General features: G+C 29.3%; 3 protein-coding genes and 1 long non-coding RNA gene across 4 annotated transcripts; 1 reads left to right on the top strand and 3 right to left on the bottom strand.

Moving 5' to 3' along the window:
• Positions 1-648: 648 nt before the first annotated feature.
• Positions 649-3,753, bottom strand: LOC145186093 (uncharacterized). Its single transcript, XM_080062167.2, has 4 exons — positions 3,433-3,753; positions 3,016-3,216; positions 2,772-2,882; positions 649-2,628 (listed from the first exon to the last, which is right to left on the bottom strand). Exons 1-4 carry the CDS (start codon positions 3,460-3,462, stop codon positions 2,494-2,496), a joined length of 477 nt encoding a protein of 158 aa, XP_079918293.2. The 5' UTR covers positions 3,463-3,753; the 3' UTR covers positions 649-2,493.
• Positions 3,754-4,427: 674 nt separating this feature from the next.
• On the bottom strand, positions 4,428-6,714 carry LOC145185621 (bursicon-like). The gene is made up of 2 exons (XM_090096766.1): positions 6,616-6,714; positions 4,428-6,364 (listed from the first exon to the last, which is right to left on the bottom strand). The coding sequence occupies exon 2, from the start codon at positions 6,105-6,107 to the stop codon at positions 5,682-5,684; it is 426 nt and encodes a 141-aa protein (XP_089952892.1). The 5' UTR covers positions 6,108-6,364; positions 6,616-6,714; the 3' UTR covers positions 4,428-5,681.
• Positions 6,715-12,688: 5,974 nt separating this feature from the next.
• LOC145185188 (uncharacterized) lies at positions 12,689-15,548 on the top strand. Its single transcript, XM_080061015.2, has one exon. It carries the CDS (start codon positions 13,712-13,714, stop codon positions 14,951-14,953), a length of 1,242 nt encoding a protein of 413 aa, XP_079917141.2. The 5' UTR covers positions 12,689-13,711; the 3' UTR covers positions 14,954-15,548.
• Positions 15,549-18,225: 2,677 nt separating this feature from the next.
• On the bottom strand, positions 18,226-19,129 carry LOC149883594 (uncharacterized). Its single transcript, XR_016455701.1, has 2 exons — positions 19,056-19,129; positions 18,226-18,818 (listed from the first exon to the last, which is right to left on the bottom strand). It is a non-coding gene; the product is annotated as an uncharacterized LOC149883594 (long non-coding RNA).
• Positions 19,130-19,382: the final 253 nt, after the last annotated feature.

Genomic DNA, 19,382 nt, shown 5'->3' with positions numbered 1-19,382 from the left:
TTCGGCACACTGATTGGTTCTTGGTATCTCGATTACTGATGGCCCCTGCTTCCAGTGATTCTTCAATGACTGCATTGCTTTTTTGTATCGGTGAAACATTTGTTTCAAGTTCTTGAAGTCATTTCCGATGTACATCTGATTGGTAAACCAATGGTTTGTTCAGTCATGCGAAATCTGCATACCTCCCAGAGACAATATTCCTTGCTGCATTTTTTTTGTCCATCCAACTAATCGAGTTTTTTTACTATGCGAATATCGAATAAAAAAATATGGAAATATTCGAATACTCAAATAGTTTATTAAAAGTGATATAACGTATTTTGGTAAATATTCGAATACTCGAATAGTTTATTAAAAGTGATATAACGTATTTTGGTAAATATTCGAATACTCGAATAGTTTATTAAAAGTGATATAACGTATTTTGGTAAATATTCGAATACTCTAATAGTTTATTAAAAGTGATGTAAAGTATTTTGGTAAATATTTTTAAAGTATTAACAAAAAATGAATAATAATAATAATTCAATCAAAAAAACCTTTAATAATTAATTTTTAATGGTTCTATTATTTTTTTAAACAAATTTTTTTTAAAAACATATATTTTAAAAGTAAAATTGAAAGTGAATGTTTAAAAAATTAAACTTGTTTTTCTTTTTGTTTTTGTTGTTAAGCAAAACTCTTTCAAAAACTGTTGATGTTGGGCGAATTGTCATCAAAGCGTGACACAAAAACACCCAAGGTTGTCTGCCTTTTTCTGAAAGAATCTTACAAAAAAAATGACGAAATTCTTTCAGCTCAATATATTTATCAATTTTGCAATGTTTTTTTGTGTTTTTTTTCTGGATTTGAAAAAGAACTTGTTGTATTTTGGAGTTCTTTTTGCAGTTGCTTTTGGAGTTCTTTTTGCAATCCAACTTGTGATGCTATTTCTATTAAATTGTTTGCATCAGGTGAAGATGAGGTTGCATCATTTTATTGATATTAACATACTCATCAACAAACATTTGTGAATGTATTTGTTCCGTAATTTTAACAGCGAATAAAATTGCAGCATTTTTTTGAGGAATGTTTCAAATGATCGTTGAAACTTGGTTTCCACTCAGTAGATAATTTATCAATCATTAAAACTGGATCTCTTCTCTCACCCATCCATTTTTTGATAGCTTGTATCAGCTTTTTGGTTAAACTAGTTTGGATTGGTTGTAACTTTTCAAACAAAAGTTTGTAAACTCCCTCAGCTATTATGAGATTTGCATCATTTTTACTCATTTCAGTATCGGCAGTTTCAACTGATGAGAAAACACAAAAAAGGTTTTGTAGTGCAAAAATATCATTTTCTCAGATGGGATCAAAGTTCAACTTGATTTAGGATTTCTTAATACATTTGGATAAATTTAAAAATCGTCGAAGCGTTACACTCAAGAAATTCATTCGAGTTTTTTTAGCTATTGCAAATATATTTTGTTGCAAGGTAGAATGCTTTATGGGCGATTTTTTAAACATTCTTATAATACCTGTCAAATTAATAATAGTTTGATTAAAGTCAGTATTCAATGTTATAACATTCTCGTTTTCTTCACCAAAATCTAAAATATAATTAGAGTACTGATCTTTTGTGGAATCTTTTATTTCTTCTTCCATATCATCATCTAACCAAATTTTCGATATCGTCAAATATTTCATTGGGAGTATAATTTTTTGGTGTAACTTAAATGACCGATTGAATTCTACCTAAGATTATTGATGTTAGGAATTTTCTGAAAATTAATCAATAGGAAATCTCCATTTTTTCTCAAAGAATCTGAACACTTGTCTTAGATGGTAAATTTCATGCCATCTTCACAAACTCTGCTTTAAGTATTTCACATTCTTCAAGTTTCAGGCAAAAATGGATACTCAATGTTAGACGAGTTGGTGTTACCAAAAAGGTATTCTTCCATCACCACACGTAGAATTCTGTCTAGAACGTGATGCTGATGACTGAAAAAATTACGGTTTGTTGATACCTTCTCTGGGAACATTCTGTGTATTGGGCAACTACTCCATTCTTTTTCATAGTGTCAACACTGGTTGTATAACCAATCATCATCTTTATTGAATTTCAAAAGTTACATTCACCAAGAACTTTTGCAATAGTTTTAGCCTTGCTTTCTTTTCAGCACAATTCCTCTAACTTCACTTTGGTTCTCTCGTTCTTAAGTACCGAGACTAATTTAGTTGTCAGTTTTTTCTTTGTGAAGAGAGAGTGGTTTTCTTACTTTTGGGTAGAAGTTCATCTATTTATGATATTCAAAAAATTCAAAAATTTAAACCCCAACTGATGAAAAAATTAAATACCAACTGATGAAATGTTTTGTTTCGGGTTTTCATGTAAATATTAAATTTATACTCTACTATATTACAATTTCATAATAAATAGCGTTAAAATAATAAAATAACATTTCTTGTGAATGTTCTAAGATGGGGGATTGAGTTCGATATCTTTTTTTTTTACTTTGTTGCGATTGGTCTTTTTATTCGACACCTATGATTTCGTAAAGTTCGTCTCATTTCATCAAGTTGACGTTGCAACTCTTTTATCTCTAATTCGACATGAAAATTTTCTTTTTCAATCCTTTGGGCATCCTTTATGCAAAGAAAAAGGATTAAAGATTATGAAGAAGTTAAAGATCATAATGACGATGACGGTGATGACAAGGACGATAATAATGATAAGGAGAAGGAGGCCGACCACAGTGATAATAATAATGACAGGAATTAAAGCATACCTTTTCTAAATATTCAATTCGTTCTTTTTGTTTCTGTCTACAACGCCGGGCTGCAAGCCTATTTCGGCTTCGCTTTTCATATAAGTTATTAGATGATGGCAAAATTTCACGCTAAAAATATTTAATGTTAAATTAGACTTTTCAAAGATGAGATTTTTTCCGAGATATTAATCCTTAACTAAAGCCATTAAATATTATTCTTTAACGCCGTCATTTTCTTTAAAGAAGTATTTTTCAAACTTACAAATGATAATTCGTTAACTTTGTTTTTTTCAGCACCAGAGGTTTTATTTTGTTTTAGAGTTTGTTCTGGTTTGGTATATTTATTTGCGGTATCTTCTGTGAAAGAATCGTTACTGTCAAACGATGCAATACTATCTTCGTCTGTAAATTTGCTCTGAGAAAGATAATCATCATGATCTTCAAATCGTCTTTGTTCCACAACCTTAAGTAAAAAAAAAAAAAAAAAAAAAAAAAAATCTATCAAGTTAAACGCTATAACTGAAAAATTAATAAAACAGTGTGTTGAATACAAAACAGCGGACAGCAAAATAAAAGTAAAAAATAAACAATAGACATTTTTTTTACGATTGTTATTATTTTTTCGGAATTTTATAGTGTAAATCCATTTTAAATAATAACACGAAAAGATAGCTCTTACTGGGGTTAGCAGCAGTGACATTTGCTTCATCAAATTTCAATATCGCGTTAAAATAAGCCGCTGCACAAAAAAAAGTTGTTACTAAATAAAAAAGATCGCGCTTTTGTAACAGCAAATTTTATTTGAAAAAGCCCACGTGTTATTGTAAAACGTTTATTACATTAGGTGTTAGTCATGACGATTATTTATGTTTGATAACGGAATGTACGTACATAAATTAAGAATTCATTTGATATAATATCACAATTTCTATTTTATATAAGAACATCTGTAATCGTTGAGCGGATATATTAAGCGTTGTCGTTGAGTATGTGTTGAAATAATGTGGATTACTATAACTGTTCCAGTACACTCTAAAACTAAAATTTACTTTTAATTTTTTATGTCATCAAAATGATTGTTTATTAGTCTTGTTGTACATTTTATCTGGGTGAATGAATATCCGGTTGATAATGTAATTAATAAGGATACAATCGTGTGGTTACGTTCGTAACCTTTCGTGGGAAAAAAAAATTTTTTAATACTTTTAATGTAATTGTGACGACATCTTTAAACTCTGTATATAGTTAAAACTTGTTTAAAATTTATGAGCTAAAAAAAAGTATATTGAAATAAAGATTTTTGAAAAATAATTATAAATTCTTTACAAAAAAAAAAAAAAACCAAAAAAAAACAACAACAACAAAACAATAAGGATTAAAAAAGAACTATGAGTTCTATTTTGAAAACTCCATTAGAAGTAGGGCGAGTGGTTTGAAATTGGTCAACCTTGGCCTCTTGTTTGACAATATTTTGATGACGTAATTTTGGTTACATTATTATATTTAAGTACGCCATAATGATATTACACTCTGGTTTTATGATTAATCATTACGCTTGCGATTAAAAAACAAGTTTTATAACCAAATAAAGCATTTTTTTCAAACTTTAAGTTAGCAGAATTAAAAACTACAGGAAAACACGGAGTTATTTTCAAGTTAACTTCGCTCGTTTTTTCGTCGTAACACCAGCTGTTTCTTGAGAGTTACGTGAAAAGGATAACTCTAAAAAATATTGCAATATATGCATTGTCAGGTTATAGAAAGCAGGAACTTTCTATTTTGAGGGCAGTTAACAACTCAATGGAAATAAATTTCGAGAGAGCTACCGCTAATTCTTAACAGTCATCGGCCGGCCGCTCGCGCGCAGATTGTGTTCATGCTGTCGGAAACCAATACTATTTTTAGCCTCACATAAAAGAGAACTACATTCTTCATATTTGTAGATCTTATTATTGAAGAATAAAACAAAGTTATATTCTTCAATCCTAAAGTAAGCAATAATGTAAAAAAGAAAGTTGTCTTATTATAGATTTGAAATTCTGTAGATAGTTTAAACTTTCTATAAAGTGTTTTAACGGGCGCCCAATAATCATTCAGTCGTCTTAAGACACATCTCGACGTTCGGCGTAATGATAGATCCTCGTTCGTTTAATCACCATACGGCCCATTTTAGTTTGATGTACTGCCAATAGACATTCTTTCACCCTTTGAACGTCATTCGGTTTTAATTAAGAAATCGTCGTGCGTTGTTAACGTGTTTCCAATAGAATTGTGTTCGTCACTTACTGTCCGTTTAGCTTCAAAAAGTACTATTATAAAGTACGTTTGAATGTACTTTACAATATTAAATGAAGATTTAAATTATGACGTTTGCTATTTTAGTGACTAACCGTTTCACATTTTATTTCTGTAGATCATTTGTTGTTTTCTAAAACTTTAATGCAAATTTGAAGAAACTGAAATAAAGGAGTATTTTTTCGTTTTCTCTTTTAATATTAAGTTAAAATAGGTGTACTGTTTTTTTTATTAAGCAAAATTTTAACTTCCAACAAATAAATAAATAAAAACATTCAAATGCTATTGAAAAATCCAGCACTGTATGCTTATAAAGCGCGCAAAATCGTGTTTTTTTTTTTTTAATTAAAAAAAATATTTGGGATTAATATGCTCAAAACGTTTAAAACTAAATAAGAGAAATCGAAAAATTAAGTTTTTTTTTATAAAGATTAAATCTGAATATTTTCCTTCCATTTATTGCCGAGCGAAATCTTATTAAAATGTTTGCTCTCGTTTTCGTAGGCTTTTTACCTCACAAGTGGATTACTAATGGTCACGTTGGGAGAGGTTCGTTTATTGGCATTTTTCAAAGCTTCAAGTTGCGCTTCAAGCGGAAAATTATGTTTAAAAAAATACCTCTGCAAAGAAAATTTACTCGTCTATTCTGCTTTTTCTACAAAGGCGACAGCTGCACTCAACAGGATTTCGAATTGTCACTTTTTTTACCACGTCTCCACCAGTTCCTTTACAATTTAAGTCAACTTCAAATTCTTGAAATAAAATTGGTTGGCAGCACGTGCAAAATGCAGTTCCATCTATCCCGTTTAAACCTGGTGATCCTGAAGTTGAATGGCAAGCGCCAACGCACTTATTCATGCGCAGTTTGCGAACATAACAACCTGGAACGTTTATTCTTTCTGCGGTGACTTGAACAGCGGCGCAAACATTCACTTCCTGTGTCGCCATAGAAGTGACCTTTAGTTCTTCTACAGAAGTACTTGCTGTGGTCTCTGACTCTTCAACTGTTATAGCAGCGTTTGTTAAATGAAACACAAACAGAAAAACAACGAAGAACATTTCAAAATTTGCTTTTCTTTCTTTTTTTCGCACTTTGCTCAAAAAAGTTCGTCAGGTTTTTCTTCAAACTGCAGATTTCAGTACGAAGATTTTTAATGTTTGTTTACATTATTTGACTTAGATAGTTATATAAGTAATTTGCGAATGTTAATACAATCTTTTGTTTGCTTTTCCAGTATCAAAACACTGCTTCCTCACAGGGATACAAAAAGTGGTTTGAATTGTACAATCAGTAGAAGATGGTTAAGATAAGTACTCTGGGAAAAAAAAAAAAAATTTAGAATCTTTTAACTCGTGGCTCCGATACTCCTTTCGATATTTGTATGAGCAAACGCATATGTTCGAAGATGTTAAAACACCCCCATAAGAGTCTGAAAAATCATGAAGCCTTAACATGCATCCTATTTGTAATGCACGAAGATACCCCAAGTTTAAAACCTCATCATAGAAACATGGTAAACATTTTTATTAACGCACTAGATATTCAATGTACTCGTTAACAACATACCTCATTTTTTATAAATTATTTCAATAAATCCCTCGTCATTAAAAATTTTTTAGTTTAAAATTTGTATTAGTAATAATAAAAATTACTGCACAAATTTTTTCGGGAACAAACAACTTTTAATTTTATTGTCTGAGAATTTTTTAAATAGCCTAAATCTCGTTATGAAAAGTCTAATCATCCTATTATATTTACACAATAGCCCTATTATTTACGCAGTACGTTCTCTCGATATTGAATGAACAAACAAAGAGATTTACAACATAAAATTTTTGATGAAATTGTTTTTATAATAACATTATTTTAGGCTTTTGGTTGATCAACAAACTCTTTGATTTTTGGCTAGATTTATAGGTTCGCCCAAGTGCACTGATATGACTTGATTAAATGATACATCTGAACTCGCTCGGTCTTTTTCTTAAAACAACAACCCACTAAAATGTTTAAATAAGAAGAGTATGCACAAATAAGATTACGCGTTCGGTTTCTTACATGGTTATGCTTGCCGTTCTTCTTAAGATTATAATTTTAATACACTATTCTTTAATATACAACCACGCCCTAGCTCAGTTTTTTAGCTCTTGTTTACCTGCATCATTTGAAACCTTAGTTTTTATTTGGAATTTTGCAGTAGGTTAATTGCTGCTACTAACTGGATTCACCCGTATAAAAATATTTTAACTTGACAAACGGCACTAACTAATAATTTAATAATTAAATAACTAAAAAATTATAAAGTTAAACTTTTATTTATATTATTATGTATTATTCGTTTATTTATTTTCAATAATTAAGTTTAATGAGAAAAAAAGAAAAATATACAAATAATCTCTTGGTTTGGATTCCAGGAAAGCTTAATGTAAATTTTTTAAAAAAAAGGCATAAAATATTACTAATTTAAAACAACAAAGCAACAAAAGGTTCGTCTTTAGACAGAAACACAAGAATTGAAGCTTAAATAAAAGTCGTTCTATTTAAAAAACGATAAAAATAAAACGATTGCACAAACGTCAGATTTACAGCTTCAAATTACTAGGCTCGCTAAAATAACAATAGATTACAAATTTTAAAACCACAAAAGCCAACAACATCTAATCAAATGGATAACCAGGATCTGATAAAATGAGAGTAAACTGGGAATTTTCTCTTTGAATTTTTCTCTCTAATCTTCTTATTTAAATTTTAGTTTCGGAAAGTTATTTTGAGAAAATAAATCTCAGAAAAAAAAAAAAAAAAAAAAAAGAAAGAAAGAAAAGAAAAATAATTTACTTTAAATATTTTAATGCTGGTAATATTAAAAAAAAAAGAAAAAAAAAAAAGTTAAAAAGTTAAAAAAAAAAATAGTTTCAAAAAGTTGCCACAACAAAAACCTTTATAAAATAAATTTCATAAAATAACAGACGAGCATTTTCTGGTTGAATATCAAAACCGGATAAAACAATTCCAACCGAACTGAGAAAAGGAATTTATTGTTCAGCGGACATTAAACTTTTAATATTGTTAATTTTTCTTATTTCCTGATCGCCTTTATAATGAATTCTTAGTCTAAAGTTAACAAACTTGAAAATTTATTTTAAAAAATTCTAAGCAAAATAGATAAAGCAAATACAAATTCTTGCTGTCTCCGATTCCGTCACTGAGACTCTCTTTTACTTGCTAATAAAGTCATCAACGAATGATTAGGTCATCGACGGAATAATTTGATAAAAAAAAAAATATCTAAAGGTTATTTTGATTTCAGGACTTGAAAATATTTATACAGATCTATCCGTAATACCTAACTATTTGTAAGGGCGGGGGGAGGGCGTTACAGCTTCTATTCTTTAGATGTCCCTCAGAATTATAAATCGGTCAAAAAAACTGTATTATTGAAATATTTTTTTCGTAATTGATCATAATAGCAATCAGCCAAAAAGGTTTTCTACTTGATTCGTACAAAATTGTCTTTCTGAAAACACTCATAATTTTTATTATTAGCTGTCACTAAGTGTGTTTTTTTTTTTTTTTTTTCAAAAAAAAAAACAACACTTTTACCTTATTTTTATTTTAAGAGTAAACTCTAAAGTTATGGTAAATACAAAAAAACTGCGTTATACAAACTTTAACGTATCGTTAATTTTTTTTTTTTTTTTGGTTGGCGTCTCATTCATTTGGTGAATAGGTAATTAAATACACAAAACTTAAATGTTTTGGCTGCTAATGATGGCATCTTTTAAAGAATTGTGCTTTTTACTCAAAAAATAATAATAATAAATGATAATAGTAATCTTCAAATGTAATTTTTTAAAAAAGATTCATAGCAGCTAAATATTTATGTTTGCTGATTTTTGTTTGTTTATGGTACACTAACAAAACAGCCTTAAACTCAAATTGTAATTAAATTCCCATTTTATTTTCATCGACGATCACACCGGAAAAACTTTACGAAAACATTTTAAAAAATGAAGCGTATAACTTCTTGGAGCAGGATCAACATTTCATCAATAAATCTTCGGATCTAATTTGACTTCCCGAATAATGGCGTTTCTGAATCAGTCGTTGACGTTTGATGGCTGGCCTTATCTTTGGATTGCTGAGTATAAATCCAGTTCTATCAGCGTTTGGTGATAGAATAGTTGAAAAAATATGGAAGCCTAGTTAGCAATTTCCTGATTTTAAGCATATTTACCTAAAAATAATATTTTTGAGTACATGTACAATTTATCCAAGTAGTATTTCGCAGTATTTGCAGTTGTGAATCACAGCTAAAATTCCTCTGTTATCAATGTCATCAAATTGGTGTTAAAAACGATTAGGGGGAAGTCATAAACTGATCGTTGGCCGAACATTTTTTTGCATCAACTTGCTTGTCGTGGAGATTAAAGCAGTAATTATACATTATATTTGTTAAACTGTTTTTAATTAACTTTTGAAAAAAATTTTAAGAAAGTTTTCAAAACTTAACGAGTGAGTTAGAGAAAAAAAAAAAGAAATTTTTTTTTTTAGTTAAAAAAAAAAACAGCATCGTCTCGGAATTACCGATAAATTTAAAAAAAAAAACACCAAAATTGGTCAGACATGCTCTTCTCTGCAGATCAGTGGACAAAAAATCCTCAATGGGAGGCATTAACCTTATATTTAAACGTATCATCTTCTGCCTATTTATGTTTCTTCAAAAAACTTTCCTTACGTCTGCCATTTAGTTTTTCTCACGATTAATACACAAACTCTTCTACTTTCATCAGATTTTTTAACAAATCTATAAAGAAACCATAACAAGCAATAACGAGCTATAACGAGTCCATAACAAAATATAAAAAAACTATAACGAGCCTTTAACGAAAAAACATTCAGCAGTCGCAATAAAAATTGGAGTGAAACAACGTGCTTTTACTTTTTTACTGCCTTTTTTAACATTCTCATTCAAACCTTTTTTGGATATAATAAAAAAAAGTAGTTCAGTTCATTTAAGATTATATTGATGTTTTTATGTAACTCTGATAGACATGCGTTTCAAGGATTGAACGGAGTTGTTGAAACATAATCCGTTTCCGCGGTCATTTTCTCATTTTCGTCGACGACGTCGAACATTTTTTTAGATTTCTAACGTTCACGTGAACCTGCATCTGCGGAAACCTTAAATTGAAGGTAACTCACAAATATGCGTAGAAAGAAGTGAACGGCAAGCATAGGAACATAACTTTCACATATTTATGTGTCAGCACAAATTTTTTTGAGTTCTGACTAGAAATAGAATGAACCAACGCCTGTGTTCAAAATAAACAAGTTGACTACGTATTTTCAAATAATCAAAGTCTGTGCAAGGAAAAAAAAGCCATCAAAAAAAATTGTTAACGATGTTAATTTAAAAGGCCAAGAATTTTAAAAAAATCTTTAACACACTTTGCACTTTTGTTGTTTTTCATTTAAGAAAGAAATATCCACTTTAGCGTAGTTTCATTATTCTCTTTGGTTCCGGAAGATACTATCAATTAAACAAGTGTTTGTGGTCTGTTATAAAGAGGTTTCCATGTAAGGGTTTGATCACAAGTCCGCCGTTTCCGAGAAAAATGGCAGCTATGACCAAGTGTCTGCTGGTATAGATTGTTTGCTATTACAAAAAATATTTATATTATTTAAAAATATATAAATATTTATACCCGAAAAAATGCTAATGGTAACGTGGAAAATTAAGAAAATTAAATTAATAACAACAACAACAAAAAATATTAAAGATTGAAATTTTTAAAAAAGTACTAAATTTCTTTAATATAGTTTTTTATAGAAAATTTTTATATTAAACTTTTATATTAAATTTTTATATTAAATTTTTATGTTAAATTTTTATGTTAAATTTTTTAATAAAATTTTTACATCAAATGTTTTCTATTTCAGTTACTAGATCTAGAGTGTTGGTATCACCACCCCATTCACAAAAGTTCATACGTTCCTAGTAACCTTATAATTGTGACACCTTTTCATCTATTTGAAATATAATCGTAAGACAAAAAAAAGTTGTCAACAAACCATTATTTACATATTTCAGTTGACAAACTTGCTGAAAATTAAATGCAAATTTCCACTGGTTATCCGTTCACTGTGAAAAGATTTCATTCCAAAGAATGTTTTTTTTTTTTTTTTTATAAAAGCTTTTTTTTTTTTTTTTTTTTTGATTTTGCTGTTTAAATACTTAACTTCCAAATATTTTTGCGCATTTTTTTACTCGCTAAAGTAAGAAATTAATGATGCTAAAAAAAAAATCATTTACAAGTTTGTTAATAGATGATTGAGTATGTAAAAGTCAACAACATTTCACTTATTCATTACTTTTGTTGCAATTATTTTCAACGTTTGGAGCAAATAGAATTGTCATTCAAAAACGGACCAGTTTATTACTTGAGTAATCCTTGCTTATTATATTTCCTATCTTTGTTGCCAAAAATTTGAAAAAGTGTTTAACTTTAAATGAATTGTTTATAGTAGGAAATAAGCTTTACGGAAAATGATAATACTACATTTAATATCTTCCGTTTAACTTATTTCCTATCGCTTTATACTTGATAATGCTATAGATGTATGTATGTATGTATGTATGTATGTATGTATGTATGTATGTATGTATGTATGTATGTATGTATGTATGTATGTATGTATGTATGTATGTATGTATGTATGTATGTATGTATGTATGTATGTATGTATGTATGTATGTATGTATGTATGTATGTATGTATGTATGTATGTATGTATGTATGTATGTATGTATGTATGTATGTATGTATGTATGTATGTATGTATGTATGTATGTATGTATGTATGTATGTATGTATGTATGTATGTATGTATGTATGTATGTATGTATGTATGTATGTATGTATGTATGTATGTATGTATGTATGTATGTATGTATGTATGTATGTATGTATGTATGTATGTATGTATGTATGTATGTATAAATCAGTGTTTTGGGCTTTTTTTGTATCGAGATTCCACAGCATAAAATTAATACTATAATAAAGATTGTAATATCTTTTGTGCAGCTTATATTTTTATAGCTAATGATACCAATATTAGTGCTAAACGAATTTGCCATTAAATTTTTTTAGAGAAACTAATAAAAATTTATCCAAAAAATTTGAAATACAAATTAGAAGTTTGAAAAGTTTTCTTTGCAAAGAAAACTGTTTAAGAAGATTTTATTTAAATGTAAAAGGAGTTAAAACGTTGGAAACCATCATTATCTCATTATTGTATGATATAATTACGCATCATTTAAAAGCTTAACTATCTCAATTAATTTGTATGACAAGTAATTTTCTATACGCAGATTAAACCTCCGCCCCCCGGGTATGCTAATTATCAAAACAATTTTATCGATGATTATTATTCTTTTGTATGCAATTATAACTATGGAACATTTGTGATCATGAGTAATGGCTTTTAATCTATGTATTATCGATCAAAAAATCTTTCATGGTTTATTTATTTTTCAATGGCCCGTTGAATTTGCATTGAAATCAAGCTGAGAGTAAATGACCTGTTCATTAAACAAAATTTCGCTTCCATAACAACTGACCGTTTTATCTTAAAATTTATTTTTTTGATTTTCAGGAGCATACGCTTGATCTTTTCATTTTACTTTTTTTTTTTTGGCTCTTAGTTTGAAATCTTGAAACAAAAACTAAAAACTTGGTTTTAAAATATTTTCGTAGAAAATATCCCGTTGCAATTTTTCTTAAAAAATCTCTACGAAGGAGGTTTAATGGAGACAAAATCCAATTTACTTTTTATCATTAAAATTAAATATGTCGCAAAATAAAAACATGCACTTAAGTACTTAACATTAATGGCATTATTTCACGCGATTTAGACACAGTTTACACAAGCTGTTCGCAAACATTAACTTCGCAATACAAATGATATTTGATATGTCACAGTTCAAGAAGAATTACAAAACTTATATCGTCGGCATTTTTAATGAATTAATAACCTTGAAAATGACTGATATATCATCTGACACTTAATGCTCTGGTAATTGTTTTTCGAGTTTGTTGTTACATTTAAAATTCTTAAAGTGAAAGTTATTTTAGCGTTTTTGATTTTTTGTTTTGAAGATGATTACGTTCATTAGAATGAAGATAATGATAACGCTTTCAGAGTTCTGTAAGAAATAATTAAAAACTTTCATGTAAGTGTGAACGTATTTAAAGAATTGAAGGCTTTATTATACAGCGCACATTAGATTCTCAACTTTTGTGAATCGATAAAGTAATACATTAAAAATAACATCTGCCGAACCTCGCGGCTTGAGTTAGAATACATATTTAATTAAACATGGCTTTTCTTAATAGCGCCTAGTATTCCTAGATTTAATAGTATAATTAAAAACTTAAATGCATTGTTTGACGAAATAATCGCCACTCTCATCAAATTGAATAAGATCTGTAAAAATTTAATGAGTTTAAATCGAGGTTTTCACATGAAAAGTGGCTGGCGTTATTAGTTAAGCTAAATAGATATAAAGTTACGTAGATAAAGAGAAAATTACAGGCAGCGAATATTTTCATGAATAACGTATTTAATGTTATTTTGTTTATAAGTAGTTACGTAAATAACAAAGATGGAGAAAAAAGATGTCGCGAGCAATAAGAACGATGCGGATCACACGGTCGAAAAAATTGCTTATAAAATTATTCCTGTTCCTTACTATTACCCGGTTCCTGTAGATCCAGAATGGTACTATGAAAACCACGAGAGACTGTCGAGACAGAGTGAGCGATTATTTGGGTTCCCCGAACCACACTTAGAACACTTTCGACCGTCTTTTTCACGACCACGTGTTCGTGAAGAGTACTCATTACCTGAAGACCGATATGAAAGTCGAGAGCGTTATAGAAAATCGCCGTTATGCAGAGGAAATCATGTAAGTAATCGTGAGTATGAACGAGAATACGATAGAAGACCAATGGACGAAGAAGAAAAACAGATACCCGTTGTGAAGTCAAGTGAATCTTTTAAAGATGGCCGTGCTTCAAAAAAAGCCCAAAGAAGCAGCAACGGAGACATGGATGATATGGATGACTCGAGTGACGATTGCCTAAGTGAGAAAGCTGGAAACGAAAATGGTAAACACAAGCGAAAACATTTTCTGATGAGTTTTCCTTATGACCAAAAAGAAAACGAAAGCAAAACTTTAGAGATTGAAACACCGGTGGTTGATGATACACAGCAGTCCTCTCCACAAGAATTAAAACCAACAGTTGATGCTTCGAACATCGAAGAGCAAGATGAGGTAAAAAGTGAAACTAAAAAAAAATTCATTGAATCAGCGAAAGACTCCGATCGTTCACAAAAACCTAAGTATATTTATGATGGAGCCCATCAGCCTGTCATTCCAAGTAATGTACCTTATGTGGTTTTAAAATCAACTCATCCGCACGATTTAGTGAGAGATTCCCGTTATTCTATACGTGATATTGATAGTCCTCGTTATGAGCCACCGTACACCCATTATTCAAACAGTCGAGCCTCATTAGAAGACAGTAATGAAGATATGGATAAAGAAATGCGCTATCACTCGAATGGAAGACGCGCGCGCACTGTGTTCACTAGAAAGCAATTAATGACTTTAAATAACGTATTTGAAAAGCATCCTTTTGTATCCGGAGAAAAAATGAGTGAGTTAAGCGATCAACTCGGACTTGACCGAAAAATAGTTAAAATTTGGTTTCAGAACAAGCGACAGTATGCTAGAAAAAAGGGTTCTTTGGTGGAGCGTGAAGATGACTATTATTATAATTATAGCCATGTATTTACTTCGGGAACCCCAACTATGGCAGAAAAGTGGAAGAATGGAAACTGAATGTTTTCTTTATGAAAAGAAACAAAATATTTTAAGAGAAAAAGTAGTTGAAATATTATATTAGTTTTGTTAGCAATTTTAAGATTGCAACTTGTGCATGAGGCCGAAAGTTTCCAAATAATGCGATTCATCGCGACCCAATTTTTCCAATGCTCCTTATCAAACATTCAAGCTGCTTCAGAGCAGATGCCATCAAACGCGGCTTCTGTTCCAACTTGCTTTAATTAGACAGTCGGCTATTAGAAGTCATAAAAAATAAATGAAAATTCTGTGAACTCTTTAAAATGTTTTAAAAATTATTCTACATAGTTTAGTTACTTGTTTGCTCTTCTAAGAAGTTGTATGAAAATCTTTTTAAATTAAAGTTTGCTGCTTTTTTTGGTTTTTAAAATGACAATAAATATACTATCAAGAAGCTCAGTATGTATTCTTCACCATAGCAACCTCGTAGCTAGCACTAATGCCGCGAAGTTCGAACGATAAGCCCTAAGAGGGCTTTTTGATGCTGTATATTGATGAGTTTTTTAGTTGCTTGCTTTTATTGTACATATGAAGTTGAGATTAATATACAAAAAATGAACTTACTATGGTAAAAGAGATTTTTAACTTCCACTTTCACCTCGATTGAAGAATTTTTTTCGTTTTTGTTAATTTATGATTTATGTGATCTACGATGTAGTAAAAATAACTTATCAATAAGTTTGCTCAACCCGACTCAATGAAAAGCTATCAATACAAAGAATGAAGAGTTAGTTTCATGATTTCAAATTAGGATATTTTTTAAAAGTCAGTCTTCGATTTCATATTTTTTGAAAGAAATGTGCGGAAAACATTTTTAACATAAAAATTTATTTGATTTAATTGGTTTTTTTTTTTGACATGACAAGCATTTTCTTGCTCGTGTCAATAACACGTATTAAAAAAACAACTTGTGCAACAACTTCTTAAGGAAAACTTGCGCGCTTTCGCACAATGTAAACAGATTAAAAATACGTAGTTAGAGAGTAAAAGAAAAAATGCAAACACATTTACACCTGCTTTTTTTATAATGAGTTTTATGCAATTATTAGTTTCCAGTAATTAAACGGTTACGTGAGTCATACGATAAAATCTTATTTTGAAAAGTGCACCTGCGCGCGTTTATTTGAGAGAAAAATAATGATTTCAATAAAATAATGATTATGAGATTCAATAATAACATCATTTAATTCATATTGTTAAACAAAAAACATACTCCGATAAGTGTTCGAGTTGCGAATTTTATTCATCTAAAAGAAATTAATAATGAAATAACAAATGTCGAAGATCTCTCTTTAATTCTGATCAAAACCTCAAAAGTCCTAGTTTGTCGTTGGGGACTAAATTTATAATATTCCTGCAGAATTGGGACTAATTAATAAACATAATATCAATTAGCATCGATCTCAGGCGAAAAACGCCAAAAAAATTAAAAAAAAAACATTTTTACGAACAAATTTAACTTTCGTAAGTTTTTATAAATTATAAACAAGAAAATCATAAATATGAAAATTTGACGAAAGTCTTCAACATTGAACCGATGAAATTCATTTACAAGACTAACAACTGAAATTTGAAAATTTTAAAGTAATTTTTAAAATTTTGAACAACATTTTTTGCATAATTTTGCATAAATTACTAATCGAATGAACGTTCTAAGGTTTCTAAAGTAGATCTTACAGCGGCATCAGTTATATGTATACTCGTCCAAATATTTATTCCTTTCTCAGTTGTTTTTTTAAAGAGAGTTTTTAAACTTTGTAATTTTTTGTTGTAGTTTGTGTAATATTGATTGTTATGTTTATTTTTATTTTTGTTTGTTTAATATTCTTTTGTACTGTTAATTACTTGTTAAATTATTTGCTTAGCTTTTATATTGTGCTTAAATTTTTAATTTCAACTTCAGGCAGCCAAAAGTTTAACACACTGGTTTGCCGACTTTGAAACTTAAAACAAGATTTTATCATTGATGACGCATTTTTTTTATACCATATGGTATGGTATTTTGTTCAATGAAGAATATTTTTGGTCCATGAAACGAAGCGTGATTGGATGTAAAAAAGAAAGCCTGTTTTGACAAGTAACTCGTTTTGTTTGGAGAAAAATCGCCCTTTTCTCAAATCAGTATTTTTTAAATAAACAGAAAACATCCAATAAACTTTTGTTTTGCTCAAAAATTCCAAGAAAAAACTAACATATAAACAATAACCGCCCCTCGAATCCGGTATTTATCTTAGTGGAAAAGTGTGATCTACAGATATTGTAAATAGAAATCGATATTTAAGATTGTAAAAGCCATAGAGCTGAAATAATTTTCAGAGGAGAAAAATCTAAATATAGTGATAAAAACTGTAATAACAAAAGTAGCAACATTTATAAAACAACTTTACTAACTTTACAGCAAAAATTTAATTTTTCTAAAATGATCATGAAATGGATAATTATAAAGTGGATGATCATGAAGTGAATGATCATAAAAAAGTTGATCACTAACAAGATTAATGGCTAAATAGAAATCAAAAATATTGGATGGTTATTATTTACTCTTATTGACTTAACTTACTCACATTCAAACAATCCTTATTCTTTTAAAAACAAGATGTCAAATTAAAGTAACTCAACATTATTGGTTTTTGCTTCTGAAAAAGAGCGGCATCTTTCGTTTTTTATTTAACTTTTAAGTCAAGCTCCTTTTCTTTGATAATCACGATTAAAGTTTAATTTTTGTGAGATTTCGGAGTTGGCAGGGATTTAACAATGTGCACAAAAAACAGTTAACAAAAAAGTAGCATCAAACATTCAGCAAAAAGTAAATTAACATTTTGATCATTAATATTACAATACCCTACAATAATTGGGATAGTAAATAAACGACTGACGACCAACAGTAGAAGAAATAGCAATAATGAGCAATCGCCCTCACAACACTTAAATAATGGGCCCTATATCGTGGATTAAAAAACTTGCTCAAAAGAAATTTGTTATATTTTGTATATATTTATTTATATTCATTTATAATATATTTTGTTTATCAACTAGCCCGAGCGCTCAACCGTGTTGGTGTTAAACTCGTAAAGATATTTGTTTATTATCTGAGTTGAAACAAATAAAACGTGTTGCTGTTTATTATTTATTTATTATAATTTCAATTGCAGGAAATATCTTATTTTAGTAAATTAGATTTTAGGTCACACTTGTGTGAGGTTAACAGAAGATGTTTCCGACATTCCGAAAATTAAAGAGATTTTGACAAATTTCAAGGCCTTTTAAATTGGTTTTCTTTTCCGAAATTTAATTTTTTTACATATTAGTTATGTTATTATATTAACTCGCTTTTTCCAACTTTCTAATGATTTCTTCTTCACAAATTACTGCTGACATCAGGTTAAAAACTTTTCGGAATAAAGGCCTCAGACATCGGTATACCTACGTTCGTCTGTAAAAGTCTTATCGTTATCGCTATTGTCGTCTATAATATTCTTATCGTTATCGCTATCGTTCGTGTGTAACATTCTTATCGTTATCGCTTTCGTTCGTCTGTAATATTCTTATCGGTATAGCAATCGTTCATCTGTAATACTCTTTAAAATTTTAAGCACTAACAACATCCAATGTTTTGCCTCATGGTTTCTTTTTTTTTTTTGATACCAGCTAAAATGAAATGAGTGTTGTCTGATAAAAGTCACAAAACTTCATAGTTGAAAGGAGATATGACGTAATTTCCTTTTTAACTTCAGCTCAATCTTTTTAAGTACTCATCAACAAAAGCATCACTTCAGAATTGATTAAATCATATTCGGAATGTAGAGGCAGACTCATTTACGTAATACATTCGGACCATCTTGACCTACACATACCAACAAGAATATAACTGAAGGGTGTTTATATTTTCTGCAATAATTTTATTTGCTATCATTCTAACTGTTTTCCCGGTTCAAACATGTGCTGGAATATATCTTTAAAATTTATAACACACTGAAATATCAATTAATTAATTTGCATTTAATGACATGTAAAAACTCCATTGAAAAGCATAATTTATTACAAGATTTCTCTGATTTTATGTCGGGTATCGTAACTTTACCTTAAGTATTTTTTTGATGTTGATTCCGAACGACTCATCAAAAGAAAGATTGTAATGATCTATGTTTACTCCAGTAATGCTCTCATCTCGATAAATTGAAGGATTACTGCTCATTCATTTAACTTATTATTATTCGTTTATTTATTGTGTAATTGTACGGGAAGACTTTTCAGTTAAAAATAAACAATGGCCGTCTTGACAAGTAAAATTTAAAAATGCAAGTTTTGTAAAACAAACAATTTTAAAAATGTCAAAACAAATTTTTTAAAAAAACTTTAAATTTTTTTTTTTTCTTTTATTTCGCGTTCGGGAGTATTCTTTTTAACT

The sequence above is a fragment of the Hydra viridissima genome, unplaced genomic scaffold (assembly GCF_058129835.1).
Source record: "Hydra viridissima isolate aposymbiotic clone 2 unplaced genomic scaffold, HvirCarnegie_v1 scaffold_9, whole genome shotgun sequence".
NCBI classification, from domain to species: Eukaryota; Metazoa; Cnidaria; class Hydrozoa; order Anthoathecata; family Hydridae; genus Hydra; species Hydra viridissima.
The sequence above is the reverse complement of the archived record's forward strand: the minus strand, read 5'-3'. Positions and strand labels throughout refer to the sequence as shown.

Bases quoted from the DNA above. Each gene is read 5' to 3' on its own strand.
- LOC145186093 (XM_080062167.2), bottom strand. From the start codon at position 3,462: ATGAAGCAAATGTCACTGCTGCTAACCCCA. The intron at 3,217-3,432 runs GTAAGAGCTATC...TTTTTACTTAAG, and splicing joins TGTCACTGCTGCTAACCCCA to GTTGTGGAACAAAGACGATT. The intron at 2,629-2,771 runs GTATGCTTTAAT...CTTTGCATAAAG, and splicing joins GAATTGAATATTTAGAAAAG to GATGCCCAAAGGATTGAAAA.
- LOC145185188 (XM_080061015.2), top strand. From the start codon at position 13,712: ATGGAGAAAAAAGATGTCGCGAGCAATAAGAACGATGCGGATCACACG.
- LOC145185621 (XM_090096766.1), bottom strand. From the start codon at position 6,107: ATGTTCTTCGTTGTTTTTCTGTTTGTGTTTCATTTAACAAACGCTGCT.